The sequence below is a fragment of the Sphaerulina musiva genome, assembly GCF_000320565.1.
Source record: "Sphaerulina musiva SO2202 unplaced genomic scaffold SEPMUscaffold_1, whole genome shotgun sequence".
Lineage (NCBI taxonomy): Eukaryota > Fungi > Ascomycota > Dothideomycetes > Mycosphaerellales > Mycosphaerellaceae > Sphaerulina > Sphaerulina musiva.
In genome coordinates this window covers 531,624-554,122 of record NW_016017383.1, presented here as the reverse complement: position 1 = coordinate 554,122, position 22,499 = coordinate 531,624, and the positions used below count along the sequence as shown (strand labels likewise).

Below are 22,499 nucleotides of genomic sequence, written 5' to 3'. Positions count from 1 at the left end.
CATGCACCGAAATCTCCAAGACCTAAGTATCCAGCCGAACGGAGAAGTAGTGCACCAAGTTGAGATTCCCATTGATTCGAGCAACGCCCAATCTTGCGATCAGTCGGCGCCTCTGCCCATTCTGGCCGACTTCATAGATAGCATGCCGTCCACCATGCGTGCCCAGACGCTCAAGCATGTCAAGGCCAGCGATGCAGACCTCGCAGATAGAGAAAGGGCTTTGCATGCGCGAGAGCTGGAGTTCAATAAACGCGAAAACGCTTTGGATGCGCGAGAGATGCAGCTCGATCAACGCGAAGACGATTTGTTCGCTCGCGAGACTGCCTTGCAAGAACACAACGCTCGTCACGATCGCGCCCGCAACAACATCCGAGCACGGGCGCAGGCGTTGAAGCAGCGCGAGGATCGGTTGAATGTGCGAGAGCAGCGCTTTCGCGACGAAACAGGCAAGATGAAGGAGAAACAAATCCCCACGGAAACGCGTACGAAGAGTACTACTGTCGACCATGATGAGGATGGTGCCGAAGAGCTTCGCCCCTTTCGGCCTGGTAGTGAACCGGATTCCGAGTATGATCGTGAGCTTCGCGAGGCAGAAGAGCGCTGGGGGGAGGAATTTGCCCGATCCGTTCGAAACCAATACATGCAGGCTGAGGAAGTCGATGAAAGCGAGGTGGTCCCCGTAGATGACGATCACGATGCGAGCCAGCCGGGTGCAGCAGCAGCAGCACGCAGCAAGCACAACAATCAGCCTTCAATTGAAGCAAATGTAGCAGCAAATGCCGCCAGGAAATCGACTGGGCACGACTTCGAATTGCCCAGACCTGAAGCCTTGCGAGGAGTGGAAGTGGTGGGAGACAAGGTCGACACGTGGCTACGAAGAAGTGGAAGCGTACGAGATAGCTTTGGGAGTGGACGGGCTTTGTGATTGATGCAGCTTGAAGTGGATTGTATGTATATTTTTCCGCTGTCGCTGTTGTTTTTTGTTCAATCAATCGATCTGACTTCGTCGTTCATTCGTTTCTTCGTTCGACATGATGGCTGTTGTTGTTCATTCAATCAAACCCTCGTCATTCGTTCACTCGTTCATTCATTCATTCATTCAACATGCCAGCAAAGAACTTTTCTTCTTGTCCTCGTCATTACCATCTGCCATCTCTCATCCAAACTCACACCCTCCTCCCCCCAAAATCTATCACCGAATCCTGAATCACCTTGCAACAATTCCTCAACCCCACAATCCAATGCTGCTGCTGCTGCGTCTGCTGCTGCTGCTGCTGCTGATCATGTTGTTGTTGAAGAATAAACTCCCTCTGTGGACTTTTCGACGCCAAAGTCCAAGCCACAATACCCAATCTCAACGCCGTCAAATCCTCGCAAAACTGTCCATCACCTCGTCGACGAATTTTCTCGTACGCCAACGCTCTCCAGACTTCTCTGCGAGAGGTTGCGAACTGAGAAAGTTCGGCGAGGTTGGAACTGGGTGCTTGGAGGGCGGTGCGAGTGGTGGAGAAGAGGTGGGAGAGGGTACCTTCTGCTGAAGGATTGGTGGTGGTGGTTTTGGTGTTGGCGGCAACGAGTTTCGCTTCTGGGAGGTGGTATTGTAATGCTCCTGCGCTCCAGTGGAGCAATGTGGCGAGTTCGAGAGCTGCTGCGGTTTCGAGAGGCGTGGTTCTCTTGATTTCGTCGTTGCCGCGAGAGAAGTCGAAGTGTGGCCCGTTTTTGAGGGCGAGGCAGAGGAGAAGTGTGGTATTCTTCTCCGGGGCTGCGATCTGGTGAGCTGCCAGAGTCTGACGGACCAGCGACTCGATCTCGTGGCAGTAGATTTGAGCCAATGCTGGGGCGGAGTCGTCGAGGGGGAGATTGCCGTCGGGGCCCGGCGTGGTGTAGTATGTGTGCGCGTCCACCAGGCATTGGTGGACGTCGCTACGTCCGAGTTCCCCGGGCGTCATCTGGGTGTAGGCGAAGAGACGCTGCCGGATTTCTCTGACAGCGTCTGTTTTGCTCAAGCGGGAGAAACCCGTTGCCTCGGGGACGGGCTCTGGTCGTCTCTCTTGCGGTGGGGGTTGTATCACCGGACGGGGGTTGTTCGTCGTTGCGAGAGGACGGATCTCGACGGCTGGCTGTGGAAGGGCGATGGCCGCAGTGCGCTGGACATCGTCCATCTGCTCATCCACCCGGTGTTCTGCGATTGCCGCGATTTGTTGAACACCGACCATTTCCTGGTCTTCCACAGGGCTGTCGAATCCCTGGACTGCTGTGCCACGCAGTCCAAACGTATTCATCGTCAACTGCTTGGCCGGCAGTCTGCGTTGCTTGGTGTCCCTCGCCAGGGGCTTGCTTCGCATGACGGGAGCCTTTCGCTCCGGCTTGTTCCTGAACCTCGTGCGCAGGGAGCGGTTTGAATATGCTGATGGCTCGGGGATCTCCACCGGCAAATTCTCCTGCTCTCTGCGCTCGCCCACCTCTCCGACTGCAAGAACTTCCTGATTGCGTGCCGCTGGGCCATTAACTGGCTCAGTCGTTGCCGCGGAAGGCGCAGGACCGTCGTCGATCAGGCTTGCACTCCGAGCCTCTGTTGGCTCCTGACTGTAGGCCTCCCGCGCACTTGACGGCGCGGTCGAACCCTTGGCAAGAGACACAGAAGCTCGGGCTTGACGCTCGCTCTGATCTTCGAGCAGGTCGCGACGGATCGTCGCCCGGACGGGTGGCGGCCTCGTTGGTGCTTGAACAGGCGGAGCGAGGCGCCGGTAACGAGGGTCCCTCCTCCAGTCTTGAATCTCTGCCCAATAGGGCTTGAACTTCTTTGGAGCAGCGGGAGGGGACAAGTCTGGCGTGGCTGGAGCTGGCTGGACTGGCGCCACCAACTCGGCTTCTGGCTCGGCTGGGGCGACTTCGGGGGGCGGGAGGAGAAGGTCGTCGCTCTGTGAAGGAGTCAGTGTCGTGGTGAGGAACGGGTGTCAGGGAAGGGCGTGAGTGGCATCAGCGGGTGCGACTTACGAAGAGGTACAAGAACCCCGAGATGGTGAAGAGACACAACCACCTCGAGGTGATTTGTGTTGCGATGGCAACGAGGACGGCGACACAGGCGAGGACGACGTAGGCGTTCGCCATGTTCGCGGGAGGGGGAGGGGACAGAAGGGCAAAGTCGAAAATTGCGGGAGAGGGAGGGGACAGAAGAGCAAAGTCGGAAATTGCGGGAGGAGGAGGGAGCAACAAAGCGCAGTCAAAAATCGCGACGGGGAGGGAAAAGAACAGCGCAGTCGAAAATCGCGGTAGCGGTGGTGATTGTGATGGTGTGATCTTGTCGTCGGTGGTGATGGTGATGGTACTGGCGATGTGGTCGATGGTGGTGGTGATGCTACGGGCGATTTTTCGATTTTGCGATGTCGTGGAAGAAGAGAGAAAGAGTGCGAGGAGCAAGAATTGAGAAGTAGTGGGAGGAATTTCGCTAATGCAGCTAGTTGCCAGGTGCGAAACGCGATAAAGCTTGGCAGCTAAGTGAATGAGCTCTTCTTCCACCTGCCCTCGCCTGGGACTCAGCCAATATCGTCGACATCGTGCACTTCCACGACCCTTGCTGCTGCTGGCGCCTCCGCATGACCGGCTCCAGGACCTCGTGCGCCTTGGTTGCCGCGCGCACGATTCGCAGCTCCTCGACCTCGTGCGCCTTGGTTGCCCCGCGCACGATTCGCAGCTCCTCGAGGTTGCGCTTGACCGGCGTTATGATTGCCGGCTCTGCCACCTCGACCAGGACCATCAAAACCAGCGCCACGCTGGGCCCCGAAACCTGAAGCATGATCAGCGCCATAGTTGCGGTCTCGTTCACCACCTCTGCGGCCACCACCTCCACCCGCAGTGCCCCATGTCCCACCTCGACCAGGACCATCAAAACCAGCGCCACGCTGGGCTCCGAAACCTGAGGCACGATCAGCGCCATAGTTACCGTCTCGTTTACCACCTCTGCGGCCACGACCTCCACCCGCAATACCCCCTCTGCCACCTCGGCCACGACCTCCACCCGCAATGCCCCCTCTGCCACCTCGACCACGACCATCAAAACCAGCGCTACGCTGGGCTCCAAAATCTGAAGCACGATCAGCGCTATAGTTGCCGTCTCGTTCACTACGTCTGCGCCCACGACCTCCACCCACAGTTCCCCCTCTGCCTTCACGTTCGCGGCCTGGGCCTCGCACTTCTCCTTGCGCTCGACCAAGGCCACCACGACCTACTCGAGGCTGAATAAGCGCCACACGATGTACTGTTTGTCGAACGTGTGCTCCGCCTCGCGCTCGAATTCCATCTGAAGCCCGACCGCGGCCGCCACGATCCCCTCGAGACTGACTACCGACTGAGGGGTTCTGACCTCCTCGAGCCCGCGCCTCGCCTCTCTCACGCCCGAGACCGCCACGACCACCTCGACTCGGTCCGTCTTCTGCACCATTACGATGTGGACCTCCCCAGAAGCGCGCGGAAAGTAAGTCATTGCTTCCTCTGATCCGATCGATAAATCGATTCAATCTGACTTCTATGTCACGAAGGTCGCCAAGATCTATGTCTGGACCTACGTTTCCTGACAGATGCTGCTGCACGTCTCTGAGTAGATCAGTCAATAGCAGATGCCAGGTATCGAGTTTATCGATCTCAACTCGAATAGCTTGCCTCCCATTGGCATGGATGTTGAGTGTACGCCATAATCTGGAGACTTCGCCGAGTCGGGAATGGAGTACGGCGATGGGGTTGTCCTCGTTGGCCGCTTGGATATTACTATGCGCTTGCACAGGCTGGAATCGTGGGAGTGTGCTACCTTCGAACCACGATCTGACAATGGCTTGCGCATCTGCAGACGGTTCTTCCATCGCTGACAGTCCTTGCCACTGCGATGGTACGCCCGGGTAGAGGTTTGCTGCATTATCGTTGTACACCCAGACGATGATGGTCGACTCCTGGTCCACCGGGTTGGTTCCTAGCACTTCCACAGTTGCTTTGGCGTTGAAACCAGCATCATCTACATTTCTGGTGACTATGCCCAGTCGGAAATCTGTTGACGGCACTTGACCACTGTGTTGTAACCATTTCAGCATCACATAGAGTCCTCGTGTCGTGTTCCAACTTTCCACCATTTGAGCTTCACGCCACTGTTCTCGGTACGTTTCCGATTCTTGTCCAAATCGCTGTCCCGAGGAGTATAGATGCTGGCGTAAAAACATCTCATACGCCAATGTCACATCCAAGAATTCTTCTCCTAGAGGATCTGTCAGGCGTAGATCTCTCGCCATCATCTTGTCGTCAAAGTCAAGGTACATTCCTCGCAGAACTTGTTCCGCACCTTCACCTCCTAAAATCCTCTCATCAATCATCAGCTCATCGTGAACTTCCACGACCGTTTTAAGAGACGTCAACAAGGCTCGAGCTCCGCTCAGGCGATCCGCAGGGTCAACAGGAAAAGGCAATTTGCCACGTTCTGCCCAGATGCGAAGATCTGCGATGGCATAGGATGGGCCTTCGAGATACCAGTTGTGCGTGCGTCGCTCGTCTAGCAAGCTCCATAGTTTACAAGTTTCCACTGCGATATCTGATACTTGACGACGTATGTTGTCGATTTTCCACGTATCAGAGAAAAATCTTGGATCCTCGAACATTCTGTTGGTGCCAACACGAAGGAATTCTAGCTCCTCCATCGCAGTCACAGTCTGGAATAACTCGTGTTCTATCTGCTCTCCACATACTTTGCGATTGACATCGGCAATGTGAACCGCAGCCCGATCTACGGCTTCCTCCAGTTGAGCAATAGTGTTGTATCGGCCATGAAAGCCGCCTTTTCTGATGTGAATGAAACACATCAAATTTGCACGAAGTCGTACGTCTTGAAGCGTAGTGTGATCTTTGGGTGTTGTTAGTAACCGCATGCCGATGGCTTCCAAGCACTGGACTACGAAGTTGAGTATACCCTCGCTGTCGCTTTCGATGTCTGTCAGCGGCTTGAGATGTTCTGGATCTAAACCTTCTTGGACGATTTGACGTCGCTCCAGGCGCATTTTATAAGCTAGACTTTCGACTTCTTGACGAGCGGTATTGACTGTGATCAGGTCCCTCGATAGCTCATCCGCAGTCGGAGCGTGCTGTGTCGGGACATCTCTTTCAGCAAGAGGATCAAGTTCTTCTTCTTCAACGACCACTTCGGCCTCTTTGAGTGCATCTCCGCGCTCAATTACCCAGTCAGTCAGTTGTGCTTTGATTCTGGTCAGGCCCGCTTCGATATCTTTCACTCTCAGAGTCAAAGCACTAGCCTTATGCGTCTGTGAGAGCGGTGGCAGTGCACTCCTCTTCTGAGGCCGTGGCGCAAAGTGCACATGTCGGACGGGCTTCTCAGCTGGTGCCATATCGGGGATCCTAGGCTTCTTCCTTACCGGACCAGGAGTTGTCGGCGTGGGCGGTGCATCCCATTGTGGGCGAGGACCAATGGTGCTGTCGATCGGTGACTCTATGGGCACAGCATCATCATCACCGAGATCCATATCTGAAGGTAAGGTCTCTGACAAATCAAAAATGGTTCTCCTCAGCGTGAGTAGCTGAGCATGGGCTGTATCAAAGAACTCGTCGATCACTGCTCTCATGCTGACTTCGTTGTAGTTCAAGCCAGTCAGGATGCTACTGATCAGGTAGTCGATTTCGGTCTTGACTAGCTCTGCCGCATGAGCTCGATCGACTCCCTCCAGGAGACTTAAGTGCTGGACTTGAGTTGCAGTTCGAGCAAGGCCGTTCCTCAGAGTGACAATGTCTCGCTCGGATGCCCGTGCGACGCCAAAGATGGGTGTTGGTGTAGCAGGCGAGAGACCATTCATGTCGGTATCCTGAAGCATATCCTTAGCCAGTTCATGAGCAGACTCATTCAGAGACATGGTAAAATCCGCTTGAAGGATGGTTTGCGAAATGGCTGCGATCTCGGTCAATACTGCGGCTTCAATGTCTCTGATCTCGCGCCGCACGCGAAAACTATCTGTGCCCAGACTAATCATCTTCGCTTGTGCTACCAGCGACATCAATTGCATCCTTGCTTTATCAAGTTCGCTCGACAGCCTCTGCGTGGTATAAGCCCGACCCAGGAGGTAAAGTGAGTCTGTTATAATCTGCCGTCGCTCCACCAGTTGCGTGACTTCTCTACGCATAACTTGCAGTTTGCCTAGAATCCATCCATCTGTCATGGGCCTCATCGCGGCTCTTCTCCTTGACTTTGGGTGCTTGCATGCTTTCTTGAGATGCTTGAGTAAAGTCTTGGCGATGGACTTGACCTCCTCAAGAATTTTCAAATGTCCCTCAGAAGAAGCGTTTCGAAGCAACAGCTCGTCCAGTTGATGCAGGCTGACGAGAAGATCCAGCTCGCAGAGTCCGATGATACACTCGTTCTCATTGTGGCCAGCTATGGCCCAATCAACTCGACTGTTCAGATCTGATACAGCGGTAGCCTCTCTGTGCAGGAATTGCAGTTTCTGCACATGCAGGAGACTACTTTTATTGTCATCGTACTTCCAAAGGTCATCACAAGCTTGACATAAATCAGAGATCCCAGTGGACCAGTGATTTAACATCGCAATTTGGCCGAGGTCGATGGGGTTCGTGTCATTTCTGGGCGTGACTGATGGAGCCGCTGTACTTGAGTTGTCCTGATCAGCAGGCTGCGCGATAGGTACACTGCCACGATTTATCGAGCTCGCATCAAGTGTATTGCGTGTCGGCTTATCAAGGTTCACGCTCCAGTAGGGCTTCCATTTACTACGGTCAGGCGCCACCTTACTAGGATCACCTCTTGGGCCCGCATCTTTCTGCACTGGCGATGGAGCTGCCATACCTGGTTGCTCGGCGCCAGCCGAAGATTTATCGTGACGAGATCCTTGAGCGCCCCGAGTTGGGGGGCTGGAGGTGTTTTCCTTGGCCTTTTTAAATGAGCCGGAACTTGATTCTGATTCTGATTCGGTGGGTGAAGACACAGTCGCCCTCTTGCTGGATGTCGTGTGTATGACCCGTGGGATTTGGACAGTCTCTGCAAGCTTCGGGGGTGGCGATGGAGCTGCCATACCTGGTTGCTCGGCGCCAGCCGAAGATTTATCGTAACGAGATCCTTGGGCGCCCCGAGCTGGGGGGCTGGAGGTGTTTTTCTTGGCCTTTTTAAATGAGCCGGACCTGGATTCTGATTCTGATTCGGTGGGTGAAGACACAGTCGCCCTCTTGCTAGATTTTGTGTGTATGACTCGTGGGATTTGGACAGTCTGTGCAAGCTCCGGGGGTGTAGTATAGTTGAGAGAGCATTTGAAGACGCTTTCAAAGAAGCCTCGGATCCAAGTGATGCAGCGAGCTCCTGCATCTATGATACTAATAATTGGTCTCACCAGCACGACACAAAGCCATGTCAACTGACTGGCAAGACCAAGGAAACTTGCTGCAATCTGTACTGGAATCCTCAAATTTTTCCAAGCCAGCATCCTCACCATCCACCAGAATACATCTCGTGCCAGAAGCTCTAACTTGCCAGGGGAGACAACTCGCTGCGACCCGCCTTCATACAGCCACTCATTGACTTCCAACACCAGGTAGATGAACTGCACAAACAGTATAGGCAAGATTGGAAAAAATCGACTGGCAAGTGCACAGAGCACGAGGGATATAGTGAAAAACCCGACGCGTGGGCTTACTTTATCTTTCAGCCAGAGTCCCATTATGAGGCCAATCGATTGCAGGGCCAGCATAGACCATATCCCAATATATCGATTTCCCAGTGCGCCGATTGCCACGAGGCTGTAGGTCAAGAAAGCGACACTTGACGGCAGCCTTTCCTTCTCCTTTCCTTCTGCCGGCCTTTTGGCTCCCAGTCTCCATTGGTTATCCTTCCGTCTCCACTGAGACTGCTTAAAATTGTCTAGCTCACGTTGCTGGTCTCTTTCGAGCTTCTGGCGCATAGATGCCATTCTGGTCGCGCTAGGCTACATTTAGCACCGCTGGATGTAGGAAGTCTTCGTATGCATGTGCTATGCTGGTATCTTAGCCCCTATCCTCATTGTGGCAGGTCAGCTCTGTCTCACGTTTGTCGTGAGGGCACAGCTTGTAGGAAATTATGAGTTTACCGGAGAATTTGAGGATCTGGGTGCTCGAGGCGACTTTCATTGTTCGGACATCTGGACGCACTGGGATGGGGCAAAATAGACAAAGGCTGAATTCAGTTCCTGCTAACAAAGGATTTATGCCTCGTGCACTCGTATGAGTGATTCGTCCGAAGAAGCCGGCGGGTCGTTCTTACATACCGCTCGAGTTCCCCGTGCCGAGGAGCATTAAACTTCGCCATGCGCCAGCCCAGATGCGCACGAAGGGCGGACGAGAGTTGCAAACACATTGCGGGGCCTATGTAGCTGCGTTATTGCAGTGAGTTTCGCCCTTTCCGCCGCTTTGAGTTGATGAAAGCACGAATAATTTTCGCGTCGCAGGGACCGAGATGACTATGATCTGCACCCATTTTCCATTATTCATTCTCGCTTCCAGCCCCTATCGCCGTTCGGTCTAACCCATCTCTGACCATTGCAGTCCTCTTCGGCCTTTCACGTTCCATCACCAGCAGCAGCAGCAGCAGTGCCATTCTTCGACTTCAGCAGACAAGTAGCCTAGCTGAAGCGTACAGTTTTGGCCATGCATGTATTGCAGGCCAGTACATGACCTTGGCCGCCACAGCTGACTCTCTTACGAGGAGATCAACAGTCTGGACGTGCTCATCGTGATTGATGACCTAATGTAAGGGTAGTGGTCATCCGTTGTCGTGTTGAAGAGCGAGTATGAGGGTGGTATGGTTGAAAGAAGGGAGGTTGTTGATTTTGACTCTGGGAACTAAATCACGGGAGCGGGCGAAGCCGTCGTCTTGGCATTCGCAACGTCGCTCCCCGTCCCGCCTACAGACGTCCATGGAAGGGACAACGTTACTCCCGAGCCCCGATCGGACGAGACGTGGAATTGCAGAGATGGGAGCATTGTTGGGGACACTTGGGCGACAGCAGCACTGAAGAGGCACCATATCCCACTATATCCCACCTTATTCGAATGGGCGACAATATGGCATAACGTGGAAGGTATAGAAGAACGAGGACAGTCCCGTCACACAATATAACACCACATATCCCTATCGAGTCCCAAACAGCATAACTCTCGTTAAGGGGAGAGAATCAGGATACCTCACTGCGCCAGGCGCGCGCAAGACCACAGGGATGCGCCTCTGCTATCTGCTCCCGTCGCTCCTCCGCGCGTGGACTCTCGCCTACACTCCGCTGTCCGACTCCACCCTCCGCCTCCTCCCCGCCCCCGGCGACGACTTCGACATCCACACCGGCGACCTCCTCGCGCCCATCCTCGTCCCTCGTGTCCCAGGCACACCCGGCTCCACCGCAGTCCTCAACCACTTCGTTGACTTCTTCTCCACTAACCTGCCCAAGTGGAAGCTTTCGTACCAGAACAGCAGCCAGGTGACGCCCACCTCCGATGGCAAACCCGTCCCCTTTGTCAACCTCATCGCCACGCGAGATCCGCCCTGGGCAGACGGAGATGGCGATGTAGGCCGACTAGCCCTTGTTGCCCACTATGATAGCAAACTGACTCCCACTGGCTTCATCGGAGCCACGGATTCCGCCGCTCCATGCGCTATGCTGTTGCACACAGCTCGCTCCTTGGATGCTGCTTTGACTGCAAAATGGGCTGCAGAGGAAGCGTCGGGAGAGTATAAGAACTTTGGCTCGTTAGAAGCTCATCGTGGCATTCAAATTCTGCTCTTGGACGGAGAAGAAGCTTTCCATCAATGGACAGACACAGATTCTCTTTACGGCGCAAGGAGCTTAGCGGAGGAGTGGGAGAAGACTTCATACGGAGCTTTGAGCGACTATCGCAGCCCGCTGAGGACAATCGACTTGTTCGTTTTGTTGGATCTTCTCGGTTCCGCGAATCCAAAGGTTCCGTCGTATTTCAAAACTACGCATTGGGCGTATCAGCTGATGGCGGATCTGGAATCCCGTTTGAGAAAGACCAAAGTATTCAAATCGAATTCGAAACCGTTCCTTTTCGAAGGGCACAAGAGTGACAAGGATCGCTGGACTGGAGGCTATGTGGAAGATGATCATGTGCCATTCATGGCGAGGGGCGTCGAGATTCTACACATCATAACCAGTCCCTTCCCAGCTGTGTGGCATAAAATCGAAGATGACGGGGAACATTTGGACATGGATACGGTGGCGGATTGGGCCATGTTGACGCTGGGTTTTGCGGCCGAGTGGTTGGAGTTGGAAGGCTGGTTTGGTGATTCCGGCAGCAAAACGGGAGAGGAAACGACGAGAGATGAATTGTGAGTTCTTCTGCGTGTTCATCGTGCCTGGATACCCGGTTGTTGCATAGGACACTTGTGGTATCGATCTCTTGCAATGTGATGGAATGCCATACTGATAAAGACATTTATAGAGATAGTCGTACCACGATATGATAGCAAACCTTTTGCGAGCAAAACAACGTCCATCAGTGTACTTGTTCTACATCTTGAGGCTTGAGGTCCGAGGTGGAAGAAGTCTTGGCAGGAATGTAAGTTCCAAGTTACCTACCAGGTACCTTACATTTGATCACTTCACAAATCACGACTTAAAAATATGGCACGACTGCCGCGCTGCCGCGCTGCAACACTGACACCCAGATGACTCGTCGTGGAATTCTACGTTCAATCCTTACATCACGTGTAGCATGGACATATTGCACGATAGCGCGGCTCATCATCTCCCGGACGGCTTCCCGACTCTTTTGCTAGGCTCCCGTTGCAACCACATAGGTGCCTACAACCCGTCCCAGGATATGCGGATCGCGACTAAGCCGAATTCTTCTGCATGTATGCTAGGAATTCGAACAAAAGACAATGGCCGAAGAAAGCATCAAGATTGCATACCACGATGCCACTTCCGGATCCGGCGATTTTGAACAAAAGGACATCAGCTTCCTTGATATTGGTAGAATGGAGGCCCCCGCCGGCGGCAGAGGTGGATGCGGAGGCACAGGTAACGGTGACGAGGGCTATCCACCGATTTGCTGTAGAAAAGGTTCGCAAAGGAGTGCGAGTGACTGAGATGACAAGTAGCCCTAGATCGTGGACTGGCTTGTGGGACAATGTGTCGAAAAATAAGCCCTGCCTGAATGCGTAATACGATAGCTTCTCAATCCGGCGATTTCTGTCAAAGAAGGTCAGGCCCTTTGATAGACTTTGAAAAGATGAGCATCGCAGCTCAAGAAGCGTCTTAAAATCATTGCACTATCACACAGCTGCGAAGAGCAGGAGAAGGCATCAAAGATGGCGCCCAAACGCAAGACACCTCCAGGCAAGGATCGGGGCTCGGGATCATCTGCCAAGCTAGCACTCACGGATTATATGCTCGCTGCACAGGCTGTGCACAAGCAAGCGGCCGACACCACTAGAGAGAGTTCCATACGATCCTATCATCCCACGTGGGATCCTTATACCCCACCTGATCTCCGCAGAGATCTGGATCCTTCCCAACTCCGCGCGTTGAGATTTTATCGATACGGTCTCACGAATGCTTCAACTGAGTATCCAGGACTTGTCAAGCCGCGCGTGGGCAGCCGGCGATTTCCTGCTGGATGGGAGGCTTACTATCCATTTGCAAGGGACCGGCCGAACGATGCTGCCAACGCCACTGCCCAGGCCAGAGCGTTTGTCAAAGCCAGAAGACACCACAAGAGTCTGTATTCGAGAAGCCCGGAAACCTGGAAGCGAGCGTCGAGGGGATTCGAGAGTACATGGAAAAAGGGCAGGGGAAAGACCGTAAGTAGAGGAAAGGCGAGTGATGGTCTGTACTATGGGCAGCAGAATGGTAAGAGCAAATTGAACAAATTTGTGGAGAATGAGGTTGCCACCTTCCAGAAGAACAAGAGGATTGTCGACGGAGAAATATACGAAGATGCGACATCTGACTATGACTCTGATGAAGTCTATTATGAGGGCGCCGATGACAGCTATTGGCAGAACTACAACAAGCCTCAGTCCAGACCCTCTGATCGGAGAAGCACAGTTTCTTCGGAGTATGTAGCCGATGAAGAGGCCACTCCACGCAGCGTACACTTTGATGAAGCCAACGAACCACGGCGTCACGAAAGATTGCCTCCCGGTCCCAATGGATCAACGAAGAAAGTTCCAGCAACGTCAGCAACGACAACAACAAAGTCAAATACTCAGCCAACTGTATTCCCTCCTCATCCGCACAATAAATACAACCGCCACTCTAAGCTCTCCATTCCGCGCTCTCCGCCCATCCTCTCCCAAGCCGAACGGGCCGCCCGCAGAAAATGGGCTGCCAGGCTCTCCGAAGACGACTACGCTCGAGCTGTCGCAGACGGCATGATCATCCCCCTTGCCCCTCCAACTGTCACTGTCAAGTCCTCTTCTCGAGCCAAATGGGAGACCTCAAATTCTAGCGATCAACCACGGCAAAATGATGTTGGGGATGAGGCCATGGACGAATCTGGCGATGTTGAGATGGGAGACAATAACACCAACGAAGAGAATTCCGATCCTAATCGGAACTGGTCTGAAGGACCGAGCGATAGTGACTCCCTTGAAGGTCTTGGGCGCGAACTGGCTGAAGTCAACATTAGGCAACCTGCCGCCCCACAAGTTCTCCGGGGTCTCCGTCTTCCACGAGACTGGACTCCAGTATGGCGAAATGTCGACGGCGAAGATCGTTGGCTCTTCTACGACCAAGCAGCAGGCGTCCACCGACCAAATCTCCCAGATCCTCCTCTCGAAATGGGTTCCATCGACCCCAATCGAGTCTATGACATCTTCGATCGGGATATGCTCCCATATCCCATGCCCATGCCAACTCCCCCTTGGCACCTCGATTGCCTCTCCGCAGAACCTCATGTCGCGAGAGGCTATCAAGCTGTCAGAGACGACGCGGGGCTTTGGTACTACATCCAACCCAATGGCGACACTCTCTGGCACGCTCCACCAGGCATCCCAGCTTTTCCAGACCTCGATAGGACGCATTTCTACGCGCATGATGGACTGCTTCATCCCGTAAATGAAAGTTCTCGCAGTATAGCTCCAGAGCACGCGCCTTTGCTGCATGAGAATGAACGCTTCGGGGCCCCGGATGAAGGGACTCGAGAGGATCCCCTTGGGGATGAAGATGATGACCTGATTGTCACCGAGGCAGACTTGGCTCGCTTGGACGCTCAAGAGCGCGATGCAGATGGACGTGATGCGACAGGTGAAGACGAGGATCTTTTGCCGGAGCACGAAGAAGGTTACGGTGGCTCCGACCCCACAATTATGGAGGAGGACGAGGGTGAATATTCTCAACCGCGATCCAGCCTGTCTTTGCCAAGTTATGAAGCCTACGAGCCAGGAGGACGTCTAGCGGAGCAAGGCGATCAGGAGGATCAGGGCGCAGGATACCAACCTCACGAGAACCTACGTCGTCGCTCTGATTCTCTGCGTCCTACCCTGGGTCAACCAATTGTCCCGCCGATGGCTCCCATGGGTGGACTACCATACGCAAGGGACAAGTTCATCCCACCGGTCCCACAGATGGCACGATTTGGTGAAGTACCCTTCCCGAGAAACGGCTTTGTCCCACAGATTCCTGATTTTGGGGGACTTGCCTTACCGAGAAGCGACCTCATCGCACCGACGCTCGACTTTGATGGACTTCCTTTGCCAAGGGGGGGCTTCGTGCCACCAGTACCTCCACCACACGTCACTGGATCTGCCACTGACGGTACACGGAATTCGCCTTCTCGGAATTGGAGACATGAAGAATCGTTCACGATCTCTCCGGGAGGTACAGTGAGCGATCCGAAAATCACTTCGTCGCGGCCATATTTTCCAAATTCGCCACAGTACCATCCTATCAGTGTTTCGTCCGAGTCAGATGATTATGATGCTCAACAGGAAGCCCAAGATCGGACATGGGAAACGAATCAGGCCCCAGACGGGCGATCGAATTTGATCAACAACGTGGGAGAGCTGGGCAATGAAGTTGCGAGGCAGCTCACTGAAGCGACACGGAGGATTCTAGAGCTTGAAGAGTCTGCGAGGGGACACGAACAGACCATTCAGGAGTTGCTGGACGAGAACGACACTGGGCATGATGCTCTTTTGGAAGCACAAGATGATGCATTGATTGCACAAAACGAAGCTGCTCGTTTGCAGACTTTGCTCGAGGCTCGGGATGGAATTGCAAATACAACAACACAAGCCACTTCTCAGCAGGAACAGAATCTTCTACAACAGGCAAATGACAAGATCAAGGCTTTGCAAAAAGAGCTGGACGACTGCCACAAACATGGCGAGCAGTTGCAAGCGCACATGAATCAGATGGAAAAGGAGTTGGATGACTGTCATGAAGATGGCAATAAATTCAAAGATCAGGCCGAGTCTGCAGCATTAAAACTGCACGACTGTGAAGCGGTCAACCAGAGACTGCATCAGCAGGTCGCTGACCTCGAGAACAGACTGAAGGTCTGCGAGCAGGATCGTAACGGCGAAGAATTGCTGCAGAACCAAATCACCGAGCTCAAGGAGAGGCTGCAAAGCGCTCGTGGTGATGGAGATCTCGCGACTCAGCTGGAGCAGTGTGAGAGGGCACGCGACGATGCGAGAAAAGACCTCCACGATATGTATGGTGAGATCCCCAATCTGAGGTTGAAGCTCAAGGATGCTTTGGCCAAATCCGCCGAAGGCTCGACAGAGTGCCAAGAGAAGCTCCAGGCCGCAGAGAAGAGGATCGCCCAGCTTGAGACGGAGTTGAAGGATGCAGAAGACACGACTGCCGAGCTCTTGGGGGCCGCTGATGAAGAAAGCCGTGGTGGCTCGAACGATTGCTGCAAACACTGTATGGACGCGAAAGTGCAGAATGAACACCTGCAAGACAAGATCGCAGAGCTGGAGAATGATTTAGAAGCAGCCATTCAAAACCAGCCCGCCGATGACGACCTTCGAGCTGCCCAAGCCCTGATTGCCAAATTGAAGAAACTCGCCAGAGACAAGACAGATGAGGCCTTGGATCTGCAGAAGAGCCTCGATGAGTGCTACCGACATGGCCGGAGACTGCAAAATAAATTGAATGCTACGGAAAAGGCGCCAGCAGCCCCCGAGAAGAGTAGTGAGAAAGTTGTGAAATTAGTTCCTGTCATCTCGAGAAGCGAAGGCGCTAAAGCCAAAGCTGCTTTACGGGCTCAAGATGTCACGCCACAGCCACCTAACCATGAGAGGAGAATGGTGCGAGGCAGCGACGGCAAATGGACCCGTTCCACGACTGCAACGTCGCCCGTGGCTGCAGTCGAGCCAGTAGCTGAGGAGATGGAGGAGGAGGAGGAAGATGACCAAGACACTCTCATGAACGACATCAACAGCTCCGACGGCGACTACGACGACGAAGCCAGCTCAGCCGGACCCAGCAGAGCTCGCATCTTCGGCATCCCCGGCCCCGATACAGATAATAACGACAGCAACAACGACAACCCACACGACTTCGACCTTACAGAAGATCAACACTTCTCCTCTCCTCCCTTCCACAGCCCCACCGACATTCTCAAAACTCTCCGCCGCCTCCGCGAAGCCAACCGTCGCCTGACGCGCAACCTCTCCAACGTCCGCGAAACCAACAAACGCCTCATGGAACGCATCCGAACCGAGGAAGTGCGCAAACATACCATTGTGGAATCTAGCGCGAGAGAATATGGGGAAAGAGTACAGTTGCGAAAAGACTTTGATGCGTTGGTGGAGAGAAATGCAGTGTTGCAAAGGTGTAGAGATGCGTTGTTGAGGCAGTTGAGGGGGGAAACGGAAAGGTTGAGGTCGAGGGGAAGAGAAGGGTTATCGATTTTTGGTGGAGATGGGTTTTTGGATCAGGGAGAGGAGGGGCGGAGGATGAAGAGGAAGCGTTCGGAGGTGTTTTAGATGCTTCTCTGAGTGTCTCGATCGGGGGAATAGGGGTGTATATGTGTCCTGGGGATGGGAGAAAACTTATGATAATGATGTTCGGTATATCTCGTTTTATGTTTGTCGGGGATTGGATACAATAATTTTGGAGGTTAGCATTTTGAAGGGATACCTAGGTAGATTGCTAGCTATTATTACGACCCATAATAATACTCTTTCTGCATACTATCCTCTTGCTTTAGGAGGTTACCTTGCATTTTTCGCGATCAAGAGTGATGATGTTTATTGACTTACTACCCTTTCCATCTCTTATGTTCACGTCGATGCAGTATATCGTGAAATCAGCTATCTTGAAACCTCCAGACTCAGTTTCTCACTCAGAATTCCGATTTCCACGACTGAGGAGTTGATGCATTTCTCGTTCAAGTCTTGTACACTCTTTTCCCCGTAGTCGTCGCCCCCAAAACGCCCTAGCAATATTTGCAGAATGTTCTCTGATCAGTCCACACGGGTAGGTTGACCTTCATCTAATTTCCTCAAGCCAAAATCCGCCGCGCGCCTGATCTCTCCACCGCCTCTGAAAAAGTCATTCACACACTCACACAAACAAAAAAACAGACTCTTTTTCTATCATTTCCCCTTCCCATCAATCACAATACCATGTGCCAGGAAAACAACCCCGGTGTCCAATCCCTCTATTCCCCATCCAAGTTATATTTTTTCACGCCAAAATCCCACCTCATCCCTCCCCCCCTCATCCCTCACCGGTCCCTTCACTCCTCACTCCTCACTCTCCTCCTCCCCCCCTCCAACCGCCCCACCCCACCACCCCCACCTCTAAGATCCCCATGCCCCAATTCCAATTCAATTTTCGGTTTCAAATCACTTTCCAACTCTTCATCACTCCAACTCTCCACTTCACCATAACCATAACCAGCACCACCATTATTATTACCGCTATAACTACTTGTCAATCCCCACTGCGACCACCACCACGAAGATTTCGAGTGAGGGTGGTTGGAAGAGGTGTTTTGAGAATGGTAGTATACGGCGGATAGGATGATGATGATGATGATGGTGGTGATGAGGAGGATGGATGGGAGTAGGAAGAAGGGTTTTGATGGAGGTTTTGGGGGATGAGAGGATTCGGTTGGGTTGGTGGGATTGGGGTTATCAAGTGGCGGAGGAATTTCGTCTTTTCTTTCGTCGTCGTTGTTGTTGTTGTCGCTCATTTCTCCTTTCGGTGGTTTGATCTAGGTCGAGTGTGAACTTGGTATCCTATCGTATCGGCCGTGGCGAGGCGTTTTATTGAACAAATTCGTTGTGGAATGGGTAACCTTTTTCGAAACGATCTACTAAACAGCGAAAGTACCTAGTGATAAAGCTCGAGGTACCTACTGCTGGATCAATTGAGCAACAGCTTACTGGTTTCATGATCTGCATGCTATGATCAATTAGCTCAGACTATGAGCTGCTATTGGCGTGTATGGAAAGAAAGCAAGCTCAACAAAGATGCCGTTTGTGGGGAGCCGTGCTGGAGGTATCACAACAGGATACATAAAGAATCTATCATACTTACATGACTAGGCTTACGAAAACTGTGCGAAGTATAAGATGTGACACAACAGTGGGAGCAGCAGCAGCAGCAGGGGAGGTGGAGCTTGTGAATGATATGCAATGCAATGCAGTACAGCGGAGTGCACCGCGGTCCCATGCCATGCGACTTGGATCGATTTGATGCTATGCCAAGGTGGCTGTTTAAAGGGAAAAGCCACGAAAGACGTGTTGAGCAACGGTATAGTAAGGAAGCCGGGCGATGTATTGTCAGCTTCATGCCTAGGGAGCATCATAGCGAACTCATGAGTCACAGGTACCCGGGTTGTTATTGTGAGATTCTGGATGTTGGCACTGACATTGACGGGTACACGAGAACCTCTTGCATGCGGCCAACAACAACGTGACCACATCAATGATCAGTCTGTTTTTCAAGCTCGTTCCCCTTACTTCCCAGCCCTGTCCGTCCTTTTGTTCTTTTCGTACTAATATCACACTCTGCTCACCAACGTGTACAACAGCAATAGTGATCCCTACTACCAATCATCATCGTCTTTCTCGTCATCTATCACAAGGTTAGTCAAAGTGCTTCCGGTTGTATGCGAAATAGGGCACATGTAACTTACCAGAATGACTAACTTTACTCTTCCTCGCCGCTAAAGCCGAAGCCAGAGCTCCAGCCAAGCCCCCTTGCGCAGCATCTCCGCCTCCACCTCCACCCCCTGAGCTCGTCGAAGCAGGAGCTTCAGCACCAGGAACCATGGCTTGACTTCGATCCTTCTTCTCCGCCTCCGAGACTTTCTTGAGTCGTGCGCCACCACGGATATCCGCAAGAAGACCATCTCGTCCCGGGGCCACCACTTTGGGCAAAGCGGCTGCGCTGTCCTCTGGGACGCCAGGTGCGCGTCCTGGCATTGGTGGCGGGGGTGGAGGCGCCGAAGGGCCGCTGCTCGACGTTGGAGGCAAAGGAGGCGGTGGCGGTGGTCCAGCGCTGTTGTTTGAAGGCGGCAATGGAGGCGGAGGAGGGGGAATATTTGCAGCATTTGAAGGCGGCAATGGCGGCGGAGGAGGTGGCACATTGGCAGTGTTCGGAGGGGGCAAAGGAGGGGCCGAAGGAGGTCCCGGAACAGGTCGCGAAGTTGGGGGAGGAAGTGGTGGAGGAGGTGGTGGCATCATGTGCACATCGTTGCCGAATGAGCTTTGTGCGGGCGAGTCTCGAGGAGGTGGTGGGGGCGGTACGCCTGAAGGAGCTGGGCTGTCTCTCGGAGGGGGTGGAGGAGGGACGCCGCCTGATCTAGGGGGTGGCGGAGGTACAGGATTGGCTATCACACGCTTGCCTTCGAAAGGAGGCGGGACACCGAATCGTGCTGAGGATGGAGGCGTGTCTTCCATGGCTTCTTTTGGAGGTCGAGGTGGAGGCGGCGGACCGGGATTGCTCTGGCTCACGGCTCTGTTGCGCCCAGGCATCGAAGAGGCATTGATGAACTTCGCGCCAGCATCCGCAAGAGGAGGTGGCACCTTGAAAGTCCTTCGCACAGGCGACGAGCCCCTCTCCGGACTTGAAGATGGCGAGGGAGGTCTCTGCGCAGCTGAAGCTCCCCCAGCCTTCCTCCTAGATGGCGGGGGTGCAGGAGGTGGTCCTCTTCCAGTGCTTCCAGTGTTCTGTGGACTGACTCGCGCGGCGTCAGGTGGCGGCGGCGGAGGTGCACGTGAAGCCCTTTCCTGCTTCTCAGCCTGAGCGGCTGCCGTAGCCTTATTCTGCTCAAGGTAGCTCTTGATGAAGGCCGAGTGCTCGTGAATCTGATCTTGTGTAATGCCCATCTGCAGCAGGTCATCCAACACGGCCTGAACAGCCGGATCGCTCAGATCGATATCGTTGGACTGTGAAGTATTCGCTCTGCTCCTGCTTGGCGTACTCTGTGACGAGTCGCTGATCTGCACTCCTCGAGGTGGGATGATGCTTTGTGCCGGGCCTTGCAGCTGTGTGTGACTCTTGTGTCCAAAGAGCCCACCCAGTCCCAGCTTGCTCTTCAGACCACCTTGCTGTTCCGGTGCAGCGTAGGCCTGCTGTCCACCTCCATATGCTCCTGCGCTCTGTGCCGGCCCACTCGCAAACGGTCTGTTCCTCGTATTTTTATGCGCGTTCCTCTCTCTCTCGTCCATCTTCTTCTTGAACTGCTTCGCCTCTTTCTCGTCCGCGAAGCTCAAGCCTGCGAGACAGTCCTCCAACTCGAAGGTGTGAAAGAAGGTCCGATCTTGATTGTAGCTCCACGAATCGTATATCTCTTGATCCCATATCACGCCGCGATTCGCCGGAGAGACATCGACCAGCTTGATCCAGAAGGTGTTACCAACGAGATCATTTGCCAGGACGGCGGCTCCTTGTAATCCTGTATATGTCCATCGAGTACGGGTAGGGTGCGCAACGTATAGCTTCGCGACTGCAACAGCATGGATCTTGTTGCTCGCCTTGGGCACTGTCCGTTTCACCGTCTGCTTGTCCTCTTCCGATAATATTGAAGGCATGTTTGTTGCCTGTCTCCCCTCCGCCTCCTCTAGGTGATGTACTGGTTTTGTAGAATGGGTCTGCAGCTGGAGTGCCTATTCAAAGGTGCCAGCAAAGCAGCCGAAGTTAGTAGAGTCAAGGGTGATGGCAATATGGAAGCCCAATCGCAGGATCCACAGCGGAGGCCTGGAACGAGACAACGCAGCCTTTCCTGCAACCAGCAACTGGCTGCGAAGTTCAGGCGGTATGGTGATGTGGTTGACAGCGCGCGGAGGAGACAATGGCTGATGAATGGCTGCCTGTCGCAGGTTGCCCAACTGAACTGAACCCGGGCGTTACGTAGTTGTTCGCGGATCTGTAATGCCAAGAACGCCAAGTCTCACGTGGTGGAGCGAAGCATAGGTCGATATTCGTGAAACCGCGAAGTGGACAGGATTATACGATTATTGAGTGATTAATGCTGGTCATGGGTGGATAGTGAGTGGGTAGCAGTCTAGACAGAGCCACGTTTCACAGCGCGGTGAACATTTGCCGCTTGATCACGATGTCAAAATGGCCGCAGCGAACGCACAAGAATGATTAGGGCGAAATTGGAAAGAAGGTGCAGCATACGTAGCGGTTACTGGCTACGGGCAAATCTCAAGTAGCAGCATCGATCAGCTTGGTTTAGCGGTATCTAGTGGTAAGGTATTCCGCTAAGGGACAAGAACCGCAGGTTTGTGGCCATGCAATTCAATCATGGCGTGGTACCTCTGCCAAACACGCAGTCGCTCTAGGCGTAAGACGCGTCTATGATCACCTTCATCTGCCTGCACTCTCCCAGAAAGCATCTAGATGTCATCAATGTCGACATCCTCTCCGGACTCGCTGTCGTCATCCTCTCCGAAATCGAATCCGATTCCACCTTCCTCATCACCACCATAAGTATCCGTCTCGTTGATCTTGGCAGAGTCGGGCAGCTCTCCATATGCCTTCAAGGAACGTGCCTCGTCGGCAGAGTATTTGAGAATAACATCACCCTTCTCATCTTGGTAGTCACGCAACGAGAGCAGGATGATGTCTCCCTGGTTGATCCAGACCTTCTTGCGGAGCTTTCCACGGATGTGAGCGAGACGCTTGGATCCGTCGAAGCAGTAGGCTTCGAGACGGCCGTTGCCCAGCATTTTGAGAACTTGAGCGTATTCTGTGCGACAAGAAACGGTTTGGTCAGCGTATCGATCGAGTGTCTGACAGCGGTATTGTGCGTGTATCCGCCGCGCGTTATTGCGCCTCATCTGGCGAAGAGAGAGGAGAGAGACATACCCTGACCTTCCTCCTTGAAGGTCAACTCGCGCTTTTCATTGTCATTCTCGTTCTTTCCACGACGCCTGTTCTTTCCTCCCTTTCCCTTGTTCTTAGGCATGTTGGTGCTGCACTTTCCCCCTTAGCTTGGCGTTGATGTATTCGTGCAGTGCGGCTTCGTTGCCTGGGATAAGT

The 22,499-nt window shown here is 53.5% G+C and overlaps 7 protein-coding genes across 7 annotated transcripts; 2 read left to right on the top strand and 5 right to left on the bottom strand.

Annotated features, from left to right (window-relative positions):
• Positions 1 to 1,166: 1,166 nt before the first annotated feature.
• SEPMUDRAFT_112406 (uncharacterized protein) lies at positions 1,167 to 3,111 on the bottom strand (the record flags this gene model as incomplete). Its single annotated transcript, XM_016900975.1, has 2 exons — positions 1,167 to 2,921; positions 2,998 to 3,111. 2 exons carry the CDS (start codon positions 3,109 to 3,111, stop codon positions 1,167 to 1,169), a joined length of 1,869 nt encoding a protein of 622 aa, XP_016764472.1.
• A 425-nt stretch (positions 3,112 to 3,536) lies between these two features.
• On the bottom strand, positions 3,537 to 8,960 carry SEPMUDRAFT_112405 (uncharacterized protein; the record flags this gene model as incomplete). The annotated part of the gene is made up of 2 exons (XM_016900974.1): positions 3,537 to 8,594; positions 8,688 to 8,960. The coding sequence occupies 2 exons, from the start codon at positions 8,958 to 8,960 to the stop codon at positions 3,537 to 3,539; spliced, it is 5,331 nt and encodes a 1,776-aa protein (XP_016764471.1).
• Positions 8,961 to 9,992: 1,032 nt separating this feature from the next.
• Positions 9,993 to 11,515, top strand: SEPMUDRAFT_152589 (glutaminyl cyclase). The gene has a single exon (XM_016907474.1). The coding sequence runs from the start codon at positions 10,242 to 10,244 to the stop codon at positions 11,367 to 11,369; it is 1,128 nt and encodes a 375-aa protein (XP_016764470.1). The 5' UTR covers positions 9,993 to 10,241; the 3' UTR covers positions 11,370 to 11,515.
• Positions 11,516 to 11,920: 405 nt separating this feature from the next.
• On the top strand, positions 11,921 to 17,082 carry SEPMUDRAFT_129309 (uncharacterized protein; the record flags this gene model as incomplete). The annotated part of the gene is made up of 2 exons (XM_016902278.1): positions 11,921 to 12,101; positions 12,276 to 17,082. The coding sequence occupies 2 exons, from the start codon at positions 11,921 to 11,923 to the stop codon at positions 16,979 to 16,981; spliced, it is 4,887 nt and encodes a 1,628-aa protein (XP_016764469.1). The 3' UTR covers positions 16,982 to 17,082.
• A 654-nt stretch (positions 17,083 to 17,736) lies between these two features.
• Positions 17,737 to 18,195, bottom strand: SEPMUDRAFT_103739 (uncharacterized protein; the record flags this gene model as incomplete). Its single annotated transcript, XM_016900514.1, has 1 exon — positions 17,737 to 18,195. One exon carries the CDS (start codon positions 18,193 to 18,195, stop codon positions 17,737 to 17,739), a length of 459 nt encoding a protein of 152 aa, XP_016764468.1.
• A 559-nt stretch (positions 18,196 to 18,754) lies between these two features.
• Positions 18,755 to 21,307, bottom strand: SEPMUDRAFT_129308 (WH1-domain-containing protein). The gene is made up of 2 exons (XM_016902277.1): positions 19,144 to 21,307; positions 18,755 to 19,082 (listed from the first exon to the last, which is right to left on the bottom strand). Exons 1-2 carry the CDS (start codon positions 21,041 to 21,043, stop codon positions 19,054 to 19,056), a joined length of 1,929 nt encoding a protein of 642 aa, XP_016764467.1. The 5' UTR covers positions 21,044 to 21,307; the 3' UTR covers positions 18,755 to 19,053.
• Positions 21,308 to 21,853: 546 nt separating this feature from the next.
• On the bottom strand, positions 21,854 to 22,404 carry SEPMUDRAFT_21423 (nucleic acid-binding protein; the record flags this gene model as incomplete). Its single annotated transcript, XM_016908337.2, has 2 exons — positions 21,854 to 22,206; positions 22,326 to 22,404. Coding segments are annotated over 2 exons (432 nt in total), but the record flags the coding sequence as incomplete, so codon positions are not given.
• Between the last annotated feature and the right edge of the window lie 95 nt (positions 22,405 to 22,499).